This window comes from Gymnodraco acuticeps, unplaced genomic scaffold (genome assembly GCF_902827175.1).
Source record: "Gymnodraco acuticeps unplaced genomic scaffold, fGymAcu1.1, whole genome shotgun sequence".
Classification (NCBI taxonomy): Eukaryota; Metazoa; Chordata; class Actinopteri; order Perciformes; family Bathydraconidae; genus Gymnodraco; species Gymnodraco acuticeps.
In genome coordinates this window covers 1,842,885-1,860,855 of record NW_022991443.1, presented here as the reverse complement: position 1 = coordinate 1,860,855, position 17,971 = coordinate 1,842,885, and the positions used below count along the sequence as shown (strand labels likewise).

General features: G+C 39.5%; 1 protein-coding gene across 2 annotated transcripts in view; it reads right to left on the bottom strand.

Moving 5' to 3' along the window:
- Window positions 1-8,271: 8,271 nt before the first annotated feature.
- Window positions 8,272-17,971, bottom strand: part of LOC117532838 (neuronal acetylcholine receptor subunit alpha-2-like) — a 56,906-nt gene continuing 47,206 nt past the window's right edge. For both annotated transcript variants that reach the window (XM_034196386.1, XM_034196385.1), the window contains exons 3-6: window positions 16,362-16,406; window positions 16,167-16,276; window positions 12,661-14,095; window positions 8,272-11,849 (exon numbers count right to left, since the gene is read on the bottom strand). In XM_034196386.1, the coding sequence (XP_034052277.1) occupies window positions 11,724-11,849; window positions 12,661-14,095; window positions 16,167-16,276; window positions 16,362-16,391 (1,701 nt within the window). In that variant the 5' untranslated portion in view covers window positions 16,392-16,406 and the 3' untranslated portion in view covers window positions 8,272-11,723. The remainder of the gene's footprint in view (window positions 11,850-12,660; window positions 14,096-16,166; window positions 16,277-16,361; window positions 16,407-17,971) is intronic.

The window sequence follows — 17,971 nt, the reverse complement described above, 5'->3', positions numbered from 1 at the left end:
ACAAAAGTCCGAAATTATACGATTTAAAATAAAAGCAATAACTGTGGCTTGATATTGAGTAAGAACCTAAGAACATGTTTTTATGAACCACACAGCTTCCGGTCTTCCACGACCCGACCGGAGAAAAAGACGTGCTGCAGGCACGAAACACATTACCAGTAGAAATACATTGCTTTTAAAATCGTGCTGTGCAACACGAAAAAAAGGGGAAAATCGTGTTGGTGAACACGAATCAATAGATTAAAAATCGTGTTGGTGAACACGAAATGCCATGAGACTGGGTTGATATATGAAACTTGTTTTTATTAAATGTTTTAAGTATAGGTTCCATATGAATACTATTGATGTAAACATTAACAGAGGCCAAAATGCACTACTTTGCCTTTTAATTAGCTGTAAGATATTCCATAAGGTTGTGATGAAAATATATACTATAAAGCTAAGGTTAATGTGCTGATAAAGTCGAGTAAAAGTGGGATTTGGCAGGAAGGAGAGCCCTCTAGCCAATCCACATAGAAAGTATGTGAATGATACGTTTTAATACACATTTTTATTGTATGTCTATAGAAAGGGGGTCCAGGCTTAACCTGGGCTTAACAGACAAGTGGAGGTGATGACTTCTGCTAGTGGAATTTGGAATATTGCAGAAAATCAGTCCTCCGTTAAAGACATTATTTTTGATAGTTACACGTTTTGTTCAGCAGGACAACCTTAACATATTAATGCCACTTGTATAATAGCAAGTGTGAATGCAACTGCCAGAAGCATAACTCTAACGTTAGGCTGTAAAAAACGAAATGGCGGTTACATGACTTCATATCACCATTGCTAAGCTAAAGGTGGCTACTGTTGTCGTGAAGACGTTTGGCAGTCTTATTTAGCCACTTGTTAGAAACCGCTTTCTACCACACCTAAAAACTTCAGACATTCACCAGTGGGGAATTTACTGAGTTTGAACAATTTGTGAAAATGTTTGTGTTAACTACCAGACCTTTTATTCGGGAATCTAACCAATATCAATAAAAAAGGTGCTAACTCATTTCCAGGTTAAGGACTTATTCCTGAACAGGGGCGGATCTACGGGGGGGGGGCAAGGGGGGCAGCTGCCCCCCCCCCACTGTAGCCTTGCCCCCCCCAGCTGCCCCCCTAACTTTTGTTTCCCTAAAACTGTACTAAAACAAACCTACACTATTTCCACAAGCTTCTCAAGCAACAAAACAAGCATTACATTAGTTAAAAGTGAATCATTTTAAATATAATTTTAGGCCCGTTAAAAACGCAGCTACGGCCCTGCATTAAACTGCGGAGCGGCGTTCACACAGACCGCGGCTCACACCGCTGCAGAGAGGGAACGAGCTGTCCCAGCACCTATGGATCAGCTTCCCCTGGGAGCATTTCCCTTTCCACTAGTGTTGTTTTTACTAAGGACGAGAGCTTGAAACTAAATATTAATAAAACGCTGCCGTTTGAATCGATAGCGTTTAACAGACGGGCGCTGTTTGGGGCGTTACGTTACAAAATACTACGCAGACAGCGTTAGCTGGGAGATCGATCACTTTGCTAAACTACGCGGTAGCCTACTATTAAATCCACGTAAACTACACATCACAGCAATGAGGCCAGATCAATGAAACCAGGATACATCCTTTACTGTAAAAACTGGATCCAAACACAGCTGCCTGTGTGCGCTTGATCAATACTTTCTGATGTTATATGATATGCTACATATTAGCTAGGCTACATGGCCCTAACGCGTAAAGTTATGCAAGCATTTGTACCAGTGCTTTTCACAAGTAGACTCTTGCAGGCCAGAGTATAGGAGTGATTCAACAACAACACAAAGACATATGAGAAGTGATCAGGACGAACAGAAAGAGGAAAAGGAAAAGAGAGTTCACTGAAGAGACCAGGAGGGTCAGAGCAGGAGGAAGAGGAGGAGATGAAGAAACCAGGAGGGTCAGAGCAGGAGAAGGAGATGAAGACATTAGTGAAGAAGAAGAAATGTATGTGAGGAATAAAGATGAAGTGTCAGAAAGAGGGACAGAGGCAGGGATCAGGAGGCAGATGAAACTCCAGCTGGACCACATGGTATGTTCTTATTCTCCTTACATATTCCATCACAGCAGCACAATCTAGCAGCTCTTAGTATTGACAAATATTGATTGAAATGTGTTGCTGCACAGGTCACCTTCAGCTCTCTGAAGAGATGGGTGATGTCATTTGTGTACTTAATTATAAATTGAAATGTTGAGCTTGTCAATCTTAATCTGAAAATACAAAAACTGAAATATAGGTAAGAGAAGAAACCGACACTTTTGTGATGTAATTCCCTCAATGCAGATCACACATGGACTGATCCATTATTTTAATAGGAGGGTAAATGGTATGGCGTGACGGGGTTGAAACAAACTGAGGGACAATATTGCAATTTCATAGATAATTCAAGTATTTTTTCAGAATTTATTTTTGATCAGTTAAAGTTGACAAGCATATGATTATATTAGCAGCAACATTTTGGGATAATTGGCCATTTTGATTGGTTTGATATTAAATTAATATGTAATAATGCTTAGTGAGGACATGCAAATATGTCTGTCTAATACTAAGAAAACCAATTTTTTAAAAACAAAATATATATTTAGTTTGACATTGTAAAAAACCTGTTCCATTCATTCATTGCTTTAAAATACATTTTGTAGTTTCCTTTCATTTAAATGGTTGAGGTAAGCTTGGGGGACTCAAAGGGCACCCGATTGTTTGTCTGAACACCTTGTTTCTCTTGTGCATTAAGAACACTTGTGTTAGGGCATGAATTAACAATAAATAGGTTATATACAGTATAAAATACCACGTACTGTCCGCCCTCCCATGCCACCCTGGCATGACCTCTTGCCCCCCCCATGTAAAATGTTCTAGAACCGCCACTGTTCCTGAACCATTCTATTACAGGGACACTCTTCTCGTCATTATTTCCTATGGAGACCCAGTTTTTTTTTTTTAAGACTTCAAGTACATTTGGCGTGTTTGATGTCCAGCTAAACTTAATCTGCATAGACCAGGGCTGCCAACACTAACGCATTGAGCGTGAGAGTCACGCAATTAACCCATATCTCACGCACTCACGCCACACTTGCCTTTCCTCACGCTAAGTTTTCGTCCAAAATAAATGTATATAAATATAAAAATAAAGTGAAGGAACAGCAAACCGAGCGGTCTACGAAACGAGACGGTCTTCTGGCTTAGTTCATTAAAGTTGGAACGATATTGGGAGATTCGGATTTCACGGATCAATAACTCATGAACAAAACGTTATTCAGACACAAATGACGTCTCCTAAGTACCGTGGTAAGGTTGACAACGAACTACAATCACATTTTGATAAAAAAAAGCCAATACGCCGTAACGTGCCGTCCTCCGGGACCGTCTGCAAAGTGCAACTCTGAAAAAAGAGAATACAATAATATTCAATCACTATTACAGTATATTACTACCAAACTCACTACACACATCAATAGTCTCCTGGTGGTCATACTACAGCAAGGAGTTTGGAAGAATATGCTTTTGAATAATTTTGGGGAATATTTATAATGTAAAATCATCTTAAATAACTTTACTATTATACAGTAGGGAGACCAGGGACAGTTGCAACACTTTTGGGGTTTTCCCCCAATAAGTAAAAAAACATTTACAATAGGATAGCCATTTTGTTATATTATACATTATCAATATGTCAGCTACTGAAACAATGTATTTAAGATGTTTTTATGAAATAAGTACAGGTTGGAAAATGTATTTTTTTAAAAACTCAACTGTTACAACTGTCCTTGTGTACAGGGACAGTTGTAACACATGCCAGGCACGGTTGTAACATGTTAATAACGGTTACCTTTTTCACACTACATGACAACAAATAGGGAAAGCTGTCAAATTCTAAGGCAACAAGATTTGAATGGGGTTTCACACATCCTCCAACAATGAACAATGAACAGGATAACAGATAACACACACAGCATCATCCTCTGTGAAGGATTAAACTGTTCTCTGAGAGAACAGTTCTCTGTTCTCTACCTTAATTATGTAGACCTACCTCCTTTGAGCTGAGACCATAATATAAATCAGCTACCTCCATCAGGTAGTCTCTCAAAAGCATCTCCTGCTCTGTTGAGAACACCTTCGTTGGTGTCCAGTAGCCTATACTCTTGGGGGTGTTTGTGATCCCTGACTCTCCAACCTCAGCCTCTTTTTATGGAACCGATACAGGGTGACATGGCATATATCCATGGACTTTGCCACTTCCCTGAATGATTTGCCCTTCTCAACTTCATTTGAGGCCCTCTGCAGCAGAGCAAGTGGCACTCCCCTGTCTGTCTTCCTCTTTCTGACATTTGGCATACTGTAAACACACGCACACACTTTAGGCCTACTGTACAGTATTATATTCTGTTTATTTTTACAGGGACAATGCACACCAATCAACAATACAACTGTATGCTTGAATGAACAATTGATCATTCAAGTAAATGAGCCATCATTGTAAATGTGCCATGTTACAACCATCCCGTTACAACCGTCCCAGGACCACCAGTCTTGCTTCCACCCCCTAAGAACCTGCCTAGTTGCTAGCTTGACCCATATTTAGCTAGTTATATTTGTAGCTTACAAAACAGTGATTCCAATAATACTAGTTTGGATTCTTAGACATTTGAACTCAAGACAGTATCCAACAAATACATCATATAATTTTTGTTAATATTTTACCTCTGAAACACACTTTTACTGATATTTTACGCGAGAAATTCAAACGTGGCTCCTTTTTTTCTCAGCGATCTTACCATCTAACTGCGCATGTGCAGAGTGAGTTTCATCACTCTAGCTTGTTTGTGATTGGAGATATTGAAGGTGTTACAACCAACCCGTGTTACAACTGTCCCTGGTCTCCCCTATATTTCTACCAAACTCACTATTTACATTGTTGTTGTTAGCATCTGGTCAGCTAGCTGCGCTAACGGATATTAAAAGCTGTTTCTAAAACAAGGAGAGAGAGAGCTCTGTCCTGTCAGACTGAGAGAGATAACTACAGCTCAGTGAGGTAAGGGACTCTTAGATAGTTAACTTTAGTCGAGTTATCTCAGTGGGTCTCAAACGGTTTGGTCACCATTTATGAGAATGAATGAAAAACAGTTATGAAATACTATATGACAGTAAAACAAGAATAGAGTTTAAAAGGTGAGTGATTTGTAAAATATCCATAAAGAAAAAGAAAATCTGTTTACAGTTCCGTTTCATATGGGTGTTGAGAGATGTATCCATACATTCATTTTGCTCTCAAAATGCACCAGGTTGATGCATTTAACTTCAATATTTAAAAAAAATAAAATATAAAAATCACTTATAAAATAGCACTTTACCTCTGCTTATTGTACACCTATAGCCTATGCCGTGATGGCCGTGAGCTGATTATCGAGCCTTCATTGCAAGAGTCGCGGGTACACTGTATGTGCCTGTTCCATAGCGCCCGGTATGGGAAACCCTAGTTTGTACATGTTCAATACATTTGTAACACTGTACACATGAACGTTTCTTTTTTCGGTTCACCAAAAAAAATCTCACTCCAAGCTGAACTCAAATGTTGGCAGCCCTGATAGACAGAGGTTTAAACATCCTGCTGTATGTGTTTGAACTTTATAGCCACATGTAGGCCTACTGTACATTGATTGATCAAGGATCCCAGTCTGTCAATGAGCTTGTCTATTTCACTACAGGCAGATTTCACTCACTTGCTACGGCGGGCACTGCTCACATCTTGCTTCCAATGGGGACGGTGTAGTTTGACAGCAAGGAAACATGACTAGGGGGTGACATTACTTTTCTGATGAGTTGAGTATCTTGATGTCGATGGCATCAGCTGGAAGGAACGCCTGGCTGTAGCACATGAAAAATGAACTCCCTTGACATTATTATGATGAAACTGCCACTCAGATGTATTAACTTGTTAAATTAAGTTGCCAGAAAGCAGTTCCAGATGGTTGCAGCCCACTTTAACCTGTGGTTACAGTCCCCCAATGCAATGACAGTGCAAAACGCTGAATGCAAGAAACCAAACTATAAACTTGATGATCAGCATAATATGTCTTCTATAAATAAATATGCTGAAGTAGTCAATGAAAGACAGCTATAAAACCGGTGACCATCAGCAAGTCACAGCGGGAGTGTTGTCCCTAAGGGGAAATAAACAGTAAATATCTCATGGTAAAGTGATAAGCAGGGATGTACAATGCCCTTTGTAAGCCCTCCCTAAAGTCTCTGGATGGACTCTTGCGGGGCAGAGGGCAGCCGCACACTCGGCCCCCTTGGGGAAACCCTGCACACACTCTGATCCGTTGAGTGGCAGCACTTTTAGATTGCTAGTGACTGGAGGGATCATATGAAAATTGCTGATCGTTGGGGGGAAATTGTAAAATACAGTGTGTGAGTTGATTTAATGGGATCCCGTGAGGGTCTGTGCTTCACACTTTACCACATTTATGAGCCCCGGGTCCTTGAGGGAATCCGCTGCACAGCCAGCAGCAGATTCACTGTGTGTGATGTGTGTCTGGGTGTCTTGGCCATCTGTATGCTCTGCACACTCCTGCAGACGTCTGTCTTGTGTATGGATTCAGACTGGCCTATTAGGGGAGTTTTCGCTGCTAATCGGCACATATCACAGCCTGAATTACGCGATTAAGGAGATGTGATGGGGAAATTGATTGGAAGGCCACCTTGACAGATGTTTTACATAGGAATTCACGTTAAGCTGTCCATCTGAGGGCTGCTAGGCTACAGAGGACCACCTATGAATGCATTGAGTACAATGATCTTTTTAGTGTTTTTTTACCAGGCTCTGTGAGGCAGAGTTTTGCAGTTTGACATGGATCCCATTTTCGAAATACTAAAACAAGTTGTTGTAGTATTCATTGTTTTGTATCTTACACAACCACCACAACATGTATGCTAGCAATGGTTTCAGGAAGTTTTTTAAATGAGCTTTAGCATCAGCATTTTTATCATCTAGCCATCATGATGTGTACTCTCAGGACCCTTTTACAGGGCTTGTATTCTAATAGTGAACACATTCATACCTAAAATAAATACAATTGCACATACAGTAGGCCTATCTACAGTATACATACAGGCGGGTATCTCCTAACAGTTTATCAGGAAGCCACCAGCAGCATTACCATTGGGTTCATGTGCCAAGGTTTATTAATTTGTCTCCTTGTCTAAATGAATTATCAAAGCCCTGGCATATGTATCTGCAAGCCAATCACTTAATTGAAATTTGCATTGAAGGTCAATTTGTCATCAAGGTAAATGTAATAAGATGACATTTAGTTGTAATGAATAACATTGTGTACCTTAATGGAGCCCTGCCCTCTGACGTACACATTTGTAATTTGCCTTTGCACAAGTATTTAATACTGAAATGGTGGATATTAAATCCCTGCTGAAAAGGCACGCCTTATGATTTAAATTAGCTCGTCGTTTCATGAAGACCATCCTCATTTCATCGTAGGATTCAATATACAGCGGTATTGTGCTTCCATAGGAAACTCGAAGGACAAATGGAAATGAATATCCGTTCATATATGAATGCACACAAACACTAAGTTAACTTGTCGTTTTTATGAAGCTGAGCTTTTTCTTCATTTGGAGTTGCAGGAAAATGCTAATTTGTATTTCAGACTTTCATCCAGCCTTTCTCGATCACTGCTGGAATCAATGAATAAATACACAGCACTGCCTCCATTTCACCTTGTTTAAAGTGCTGTCTTTCCATATTGTGCTTAATTGCAATTTTCTCCTGTCTGTGTTTTACATTAATGATCAATGGGTGGTTCTCTGCTGAGTCAGTGGAAATACAATCGTTTGTTGGCTGAGGTCAACTTTCAGGTCATCACTACGGGCATTCAGGTGTAACGTTATGCTTTTAAATCTAATTGGAGGTTTCGCAGAGGCGGAGCAGCAGAAGGCAGATATCTGGGAACATAATTAAAGTGGAGAGGAGTTGATAACTTGCTGATAACCGTAGTTTAATAATAAAATGATAACAATTTGTGTTTGGTGGATACAATAACAATTCAGAAAAGCTACATGTGATTGGATGCTTGTTTTTTAAAGAAATACATGCACATACTTAAAAACACCTAAGCATAATTTATAAAATCTATTTGTTTAAGTCAATTGAGGAATTCAAATACATTTAAATTGACCAAACTAAAAGTAAAAACCAAGTCATTTGAAATGTACTTTTAAAGGGAAACATCTACATCACACCACAGAGTAGATTCATTTTAGCATCACAGAAATGTTTGAACAATATGTCAAGTTAAATGCTCTTCCCAAATAATATTAAAATAGACAGAAAACTTTTATTTTTGAAAGCCATTAAATGTCTGCTATAGAGAAATAACAGATTGCAGAATGTCCAAATTGACCAATCAGAATTGAGTATTCAACAAAGCTGTGTAGTAATTATGAAATAAACTCCAGTGTGAAAACATAGGCCTATATGAAAGCAATGAGAGACTGTACAGTCATACACACCCCGTTGCCAAGTCAACTCAGTGATTGTTGGCAGTCTCATCTGTCGAGAAGGTTCAGTGAGTTTGATTTACTCACCTGTCTGAATGTCATTTTGAGAAACTTGAGCACCAAAAAGTCCTCCCGAGTCTGCTCGACTTCCCTGCTGGTTCATTATCGAAGGATAATATAACCGTCAACTGTTTATGGTCTACTAACACTCTCTGTTTTACGAAGCCCAGGAGTTTCCAGAGGGATAACAAATATTAATTTTGCAAACAAAATGTATGGTATGACCTAAATGTAAGTACTTCATACCAATGTTTCGGTCAATTGTGCACACCAAATGTGTACAAAGCGCTACTATACCAGACCAGCCTTTTTCCCCAAATGAAGTACAGTGCACCTGCTTAAGTATTGGTATTATTATGATGCAAGGGTTACACAGGTTGCTAGCTCATGAAGATGTAAATTATCCTGGAAAGAGATAACCAGTTGTGGAAATACTTCATCATCATCTACATAACGAATTAATCCTCAAGCTCTCAATGTCTTCGCTAATTGCCTTTTATCAACAATAATCCATTGCAGAGCTAATGTTGTCAACATGTCTCGTTAACTCGTCCACGGCTAATGTAAAGCTTGATTAAAAAGCTTCTATTTATAGCCAACTAAAACTAAAGACATGTGTCTTAAGCAAGTGGTGGATGGAATCAAAACACGGGAACACTTTAATTAAATGTAGGTAACGAATGAGTGTATATCTTGTGACCACAGTTAGTCAATCATTTGTTCAGTATTCATATCTGTTTTTCTCTCTATGGCCACTCCCAGTCTCAGTACTGCTTCAATGCGCACCTAAAATAAAATAAGGATTTGCAGTCAGGACGGTGGGGATTATTTCCAAGAACAGCACCTTACTGAAGGAAAAAGTTCCCCATGGTGTCACTGTTGGAGGATCCACTATTAGCACTTTAGTGTGGCTGTTGGGTTGTGCATTCGTTTTTTTAACCATGCAGACATACAATAATGCTATGCTAATAACTATATCACTAACAGTTGTGAAGTCATTTTTTTTTGCAATCCATGACTTGACGTGATTTGAAAAAAAAGCTTTACGTTGCAAGGTCTCGAAGTGTGTGCCTGATGTGCGTTTTTGTCAACTTGAATTTAGTTAATTTGTCACTTTTGGAATGAGCTAACCACACCGTAATCTTGAAAGCAGTTTATCAAGCTCAACTTGGCCTTTACCCAAAGAATAATCTACAAGAGGTATTTACTCCTAACACTTGCATGACTGAAACTGAAGCAGAATACGAAAGTATCTTTACCTGACTGCTGATACATTCTTAAATTGACCATCATAGCGTTACACTGGGAAACCGTAAATAAATATGTAGCTAACCTATTTTGACAGTAAGATGGACTAAATAACGTTGAAAAACTAAAATGTACTCAGTATTCTGATAGAAATCTAGTATATTGCATCAATAGAGGCAGACTATAAATCGGTGGTTGACCAAATATACAAATGATTGGAAAACATGAATAATATATTGTTGTCTTCATCCTTGAGATCAAATAAACTGATCCCATATTATATGCATGCATTATTCAGCTAGCTTGTTGAAAACGCATGAACGTGCACACAGAAAACGGCCAGTGTGCACTGCTACCTCCTGCAAAATCACACCTATCTGGACTTTGTTCAAGTACCTGAAGTAAATGCGTTTCGTTTCTTGCACCCCTGTACCTGTTTTTCTCCCCACTATATGCAGCGCATTATTCTCTGCCAAGTTGTTTTCTTGCAGTAGAATTCATCTTTGCTTCATAGTTGTAACCGTTTTCAGAATCAATGGTCTTATCATAAGTTTGCAGATATTGAAAAGGTTAATTAAGCAAAGCAGCATAAGTCAGGCACTATCTAAGTTAACACAATGTGAAAATCCGGACCTATTCAATTATGAAATCTCTTAAAAATCAGCCTCATGTATAATAATAGCATACTTTTTTCTGTATGCTAATGTGTATGCCACATTTTTTACATTGGAATATGTAATAAATTGGTGATAAATAACATTTGCGATTTGCCCCCTGGCATCGCTTCAGAAAGGTTTCTCTTTTGTTCTAAATATTCAATAGTGTCTTCATCAGCCTTTGTACTCTTGCCACCGTCTGAAACCTCCAACTCATTGGCGCTTCAATGACTGCTTCTTCATGTTCAGCACTTTTAAAGCCATTTGATTTCCTGTCAGATCTGATTCCATTGTACAAGGTATAAAATACAGTGTAGGGGCTGGTTATCTTTAATCAAGATAATAAATACAAATATCTCCCAAAATAATGTGGCAGTTATGTATTGATATTCACCACTCCTGCTTTACTCATTTATCAAGCAATAGAAGTAGGAAATAGGTGGCCGGGGTTGAGGCGAGGACAATTCATTTGCATGACTGGAGAGAGTGACTTTAATTCCCTTGCTGTTAACACCAAAGTTTTAAAAGTGGTGACAAAAGGAATATTGAATAGATGTGTTTAATGTAACTGCTGGAATTAGAAAATCAGAGAGCTTCATGTGGGCTTAGCTAAACTGTGACCACTGCAAAAAAAGCGTCACACCTGAACACACACAAATTCTTCAGAGATTATTCACCAAATGCTGCCAAATCAGGCAGCTCTTAAAAACGTATATATTTGATGAATATTGTCAGGGTACTATATCATTGAAAGTAGGAATGTTATTGTAGATTCAAACCAAACCTTATACAGTTTTATAAACATCTTACGTTCTCAGAAAATACAATATTTTTCCTGAGTCTTTGATTTTTCTGCAGTTGTAAATGGTTCAATCTCTATTCTTTTCTCTTTTTTTTTCTTTATGGTGACAGCATGAGCTATACTGCTCAATGTCAAAATGGAGTGGTGTGAAAGGATATGTTTCACTGTTGGCCTTTTGCCCTCATAAAGAATTGATATGCCCCGCTGGAATCAATGGAATTTATTTCAACTCGGTTCTCCGAGAGTAACCTTTTGATAACCCGGGCAAGACCGAGAAGTAGGGCTAGTAGTTCTTCTGAAAAAATGAAAAGGTTAATGATAAACCATGCTTTTTTTATACGAGACAGTCAGTGTTTGTTGCCTCTCTTTCCTTCAATGGTGAGCTTCTAGATCATTCCAGCCAGCCAAGGAGGAAGGAAGAGTCCAACAGATCCCAGTATACACACCAGGACAAACATCCAGAGGAATATCCTGTCAATGACCATGGCCACATACTTCCAGTCCTCTTTCACCTAGCAGAGGAAAGAGACACAGCAGAGAGGGGACATTTCAATTTCCACACCACACAATCTCTCTATTTCTTTTCTTCTTCCAGATGTCAGTTTTCACCCTTGATTGATTTCTCTCGAATGGCTGATTTTTTCATTATGAGGCACCTATCGCCTAAATGTCAGTCAATTTTGGCTCGCCTCCTGATGAAAAATTCAAGGTCAAATTAAAGTGGTCCCTTTGTCCCAAAGATGGGGGTTTTCTGGCTAGATAAAGACAGTGCATTGTAGTGCTAACAATGGCTGGTGTCACTGAATACAATACATTTTTTATTTAAAGTTTGGTATGATTGGTATGACTCCAACCTCCAATCTTCTCAAGAGACTCAACAATGAACACTGAATCAGAACTGTATGGACAAAAGCCTTTTGCTGCTTCCTTATCAAAATCTATTTGAACTGATAAGCATTTAAAATAAATAAAGATGAGTAGTGTAACTATTTACATTGTCATCACCAGAGAACTACAGTATTAACAACCAGCTCTTAATTTTCTGATGAACACTGGCTCAGGGAAACTCAATTATGTTATGCAAGTTAGTTTTGTAACAATTTGCAAACTTGAAGATTGTGCTCGTATTTAATTTCTATACGATTGCGGATATAATATAAATAATAATATCCTCTTTTTTCCCCACCAAATCTCTGGTGACAGCCCTAATGCATGTGCTCAGGAGATTGCACTTTCTATAAATAGCTACAAATAGTGTGTATATTTTTTTGAAATATAAGCACATTTTACATGATTACTTAAATGAAGAGGATTTCAACTCACTGAAAAATCTTCATCCTCTGCCCTGAGATGATCAGCGACGTACTGAACTCCCTCTATGGCCCGCTGCATGGCTGGGGAAATGATCAGACCCAGGGTCTGTTGGGTACACACATCTTTAATGGGCTCCACTCTGAGGGGTTCTGTTGGTTGATCTGTGGCAGGCTGTTTGTTCACCCAGCCTGCGATTCCCATGATTCCTGGCCCTTCATCGTGCAAACAGCAGTACTGGAAGCTGCTGGAGCGACATCGATGGCCGGCTTTCTGAGGAAGCTCCTTCTGTTGGTCAGACATCTGCTCTGCGCTGTGGGAACGACCATTTGGGGCCATTGTGTGTATTTCTTCCCTGGATAGGCTGCGGAGTGGGCACATTGGTAAAGTAAGGGGTAAGGACATATGGGAAGAAGACAAGGCGGCAGAGTTGAGAACCCGTAGGGGTTGTTTCTCAGAGAGAACCGAATACTGTCCAGATCCAGGGCAGGAGAAAAGGTTGGCCTTCATTGGGTGATCATTCCCGTTGTGGTTCTCAAGAGGGGAAGAGGGTGGGGAGGGTGAGCACACATGGATGCTTGGACTGTCGGATGGAGTCTTTGGAAGGGTATCGTTTACCTGGCTCATCTGTCTGAATCCCGTCTCTAACCCTGTCCAATAGGCCAGAGAGTTGCCCGTCGCAGATATGGTGGTCGGACGGTGCATCATCTCGATGAGCTTCTTGCAGTTCTGCTTGGCGGTGCCAGGCGGACGCTTCATGAAGAGCACTCGAGGCACCATGTCCAAGAATACTCTCCGCACCCAATGAGGCATGCCGTGGGTTTGTGGGGACCGGTGATGAACGTTTAACACAAAGACAGTAATTACGATGGAAAGCGTGACAAAGACCATGGTGAACAGAAGGTATTCCCCAATTAATGGAATCACCAGCGATGTGGACGGTATAATCTCTGTGATCAGCAGGAGGAATACAGTTAGGGACAGTAAGACGGAGATACACAAGGTGATCTTCTCTCCGCATTGCGATGGCAAATAAAACACCAGCACAGTCAAACAGGAGATAAGAAGACAGGGGATGATGAGGTTAATGGTGTAGAACAACGGAAGCCTCCGGATGATGAAGTAGTAAGTGATGTCCGCGTAGATCTCCATGCAGCACTCGTACTTTTTGGTGTTGTACTTGCCCACTGCGTTGATAATGACCCACTCCCCGCTTTCCCAGTAGTCCATCTGATCCACATCGCTGGCCATGCTGATCAGATCGATCTTGGAGCGGTCGTAGGTCCACGACCCAAACTTCATCTTGCAGCTTTGCTGGTCAAATGGGAAAAATGTGACGTCTATGCTGCACGAAGACTTGTAAATGGCCGGTGGCATCCACTTTATCCGACCGTCATGGAACAGGTGGGCCTTCGTGAGGTGAGTTACCGCAAAGTCGCCATCAGCGCTGCACATAAGAGGGGAGGAAAGTGGAAAATCTTTTAAAATAAATCTTTATTAAGAGTTGCTTTTATTAAAATGTTATTCCTGGCCAAGTTCTTCAAGCTATACATTTCAGAGGACTTAAATCTTAACTCAAGTGGACCGTGAATCTTACATTAAAATGTTCTTGTTTGCAAACACATGTAAAGCTTGTTTTAAGTAGATGGTGAACACACAACTTAGAACAATTATAGCACTTTTTTAGTCCTAAAGAAAAATTCCGTAAATACTTAATTCGAGCTTGACTTTAAGTAACTACAAGCTAAATGTTTTTTTTTATTTGAATAATTAACATAAGAAATAATGAAACCTTCTTTGCAAAGCATATAAATAGCTACGTTTTATAGACCTGATGTTTAAGAAAATGATGGCAGAACATAAAAGGAGACTAAGTACTAGTGCTGTGCAAGGAAAAAAAGAAATTTGGCGCAATAAATTGTTTTTGGTGCCAAAGATAAAATACTGGAAGCAGGGGATGTAATCTCTGAAGACGGTCATGGGGACAGCTGCCCCATCCTGCTCTCTGCTCTCCCGCCTCTGTAGTCTGATCCATCTTTGTTAGAACCCTCTCATTACACACCTGAGGCTCACCCATTACTTCTCGCTCAGCTCATCTTCTAACCTAGTCATCTGTCCACATTGTTGCCAATATCTTCAGCACATCGAGATTAGTTCGGCCTGTATGTGTTTTAGACATATGCCTGCCCAGCCTCCTGGGTTCTTTCTTTTCGCCAAATGTAAAATTGTGTTTTGACGTAGAAAACGACCACTTAAGGGTCAATGTAGTCTCACAAAGTAATGCAATAAAGTGTATTCAGTTATATTGCTGTATTTATAGTTTCAAGGCCTAAATTCAGGACTACACCAACATCAGCATTTTACCAACAAAACAATATATCAGATATAAGAAAATAGTTGACTTTGTCAATCTTTAGTCTATATCTTCAGTAGGATTTGAAATCAGACATCTATAACTCCTTCTGAACATGTAGTTTCTCATGTCTGAGAAAGCTGAACAATTCGTAAATTGCAAAAGGTTAAAGAAAATGTGTTTGTTAAAGAGGCCCTATTATGCTTTTTGGGGTTTTCCTTTCCTGTAGTGTGTCATATAAGTTTGTGTGCATGTAAATGGTCTGCAAAGGCTAACATCCCAAAGTTCTCTCCAGAGGGAGTTCATCTCCCACACACTCCCCCCCCCCCTGCCTGAAACGCCTCCATTGGAATCCTTTGTTTACTTTCGTAACATAGTGACATCACTATGCAACATTTGCGATTGTATAGGCTAGTGCTCCAACATATTATACGTGATAGAGATGTCCCAACCCTTAGCCTAAGTGGTTCACCAATGACAATAGAGCCGTCCAGCTAACCAATCAGAGCAGACTGGGCTCTGGTTTCTGAATGAGGGTGCAAAGAGGTGTTGCAGACCAATAAAGAGCTTTGTGAACATTAAAGCATCTAAACATGTCACAGAAAAGGCACAAAATACAAATATTAACCTCAAAATCAGCATAATATTTCCTCTAATTTTGTTAGTGATCCTCTTATATGAAGAATTTACAAATATGATATATGAAATGTGCTTACAATGATGTTGCAATGCCCTAACTGAGCCTTGGATCATATTTGTAAAACGATGTGAATATAATGATACAGTTTTTCATATCCGTTGATCTGTGGAGTGAAATAAATACAGGTCTACCTGAGGCACGAACACGGATGCTTTTAATCTGAGGCCCTTTGAAAACCATCCAAATCAAATTTCATCGTCTAATTCTTAGCCTAATGTAATGCTTTGTGTGATGTTTCGAGCGTAGTTTGTAACCACATCCATTAAGGCTGACCTTGTCCACATTTATTCTGGCTAAATTGCTTAACAACATTGGCAATGGACAGTTTGGCACCACAACAAAATCTTCACGTCTTCCATCTGTTGGAACTAAATCATCAAAATGCAAACATTTGTTGCTATATATTACCGGTAATAGATAGCAGAATCCTCTTTACATAAAAACGAGCTATTGACACGTCCTTACTTGTTGTAGAGGACAATGTCTGGCCTCCAGATGATTTCTGAGGGAATCCGGATGGAGGTGACGTTTTCGTATTCCTCCGGGTTCCAGCGGAGTTTGTAATCATCCCATTCCTGTTCGAAAATATTCTTATAATTGACTGTAGTTTTATATTTGAATATATCTTTAGCATGCGTTTTATCTTTCAATATGACATACTTGCTTGACCCAGACATTTGTGGTCATCATCTGGTTCTTCTCATCCTAAAAAGGAAGAGAACATTATTTTGGCATTCATCTTCTTTAAAATTGGAATTGTATGTCTGGACTTCATCATCGCATAGGTCTTTGAACATATTCATCTTTCTATAGCACAAATCAGCAACACGGCCTTCTTTTTATAAAGATATCATTATTATTGAGTTGTGTAATGCACTGGGAAAAAACACATTCTGCAGCCCTTTGTGCACAAACGCCCTCACTGAACTGTGTCTGTTGCTTTGCTACAACCTCTGGCATCTCCAGCTTTTTCCCAGCAACATCTAACACACAGCAGTCAGTGTGAACCCACTGTTGGAGAAGACACCTTCACCAAGAGCTGACTCTGTCAGGCATGTGGATTATGTTCTATCAACTAATCGTGTGTCAAAACGTATAGAATCATTGCCAAAGCCTGCAGGCTGCACATATTAAATCTTGAATTTTGCATGGCTCACGGCAGTTTAAAGTGTTTAAAACTGTTTTTACCTAAGTCAACAGAAACCCTTTACCATAATAATGTCTGTAATGCAGCGATAAGACAAGAATGAATGAAAATGTTTTTTTGTTTAGCCCAACGGTGGCTGGATTTGAATATTTACTGCCAGTGTTAGCATACTTGACAACTGAATTTAATTTGGGAAAATAATTCAATCTCTTCTGTTGTGGTTTTCATATCCGCTGATAAGCGATCTGTATTTAGATTTATCTCTCTTAGCTTTGAGCTGGTTGCCATTATGAATCATAATGAATATAAAACATGAGACGGATAGAGTACAATTGAAATGTATCGTTTGCTCAGCTGCAATGCACCGACATCATGACATTCATAACACTAAATCCAATGTTATAAGGCCACACAGCTTCTGAAGTGATATTTGCAGGTACATTTATATGTTTTATATATGCTGCATTTGATCAGTTTATTAGCTATTCACCTTGCAAACTGGCATTAACAGTGCACCTTTTTGTACGCATGTTTGGTGGCTCGTTCCACAAGCTGAGGTGCGAGACAAGATGTGTGTTTACGTTTGTGAGTTGGATTATAAGGAGACTTTAGCAGGAAAGCTAATATCAGAGGTCTTTGGCTCTGGTTTTGTGTGACAGCCTTCTGTCTGGATGTTGTAGTGGTGCCTATGATAGAACTGTGAAGCTGCTTTCTAAAGAAATGAAAAAGGAACCAATGCAAAACCAATCAGCCAAGTTGCACTTAACATCCATGTCCAAATTGTAATCATAAGGTATTTGTATGTCATTTTCATAATCAGCAATTCAATTAATAAGTTGTGGCAAAAAAAGTGTGCTGCCAAATGAATCTTGACATTTGACCGCCAAATTCAGGACGGATCATTCAAATCAGTTCATCCTTGAGTCCAACTGGACGTTCGTGCCAAATATAAAGACATTTCCTCAAGGCCTTCACAAGAATGGGTCAGACAGATGGACATACAACCCAAAAACATAATGCCTCCGGCCATGGCTGTTTCAGCATTAACATTTAATTTTCTAAATGTTTGTTCCTGATTTTTTCCTCAGAGAAGACCACAAGACAATATTTAAACAGAGCAGAT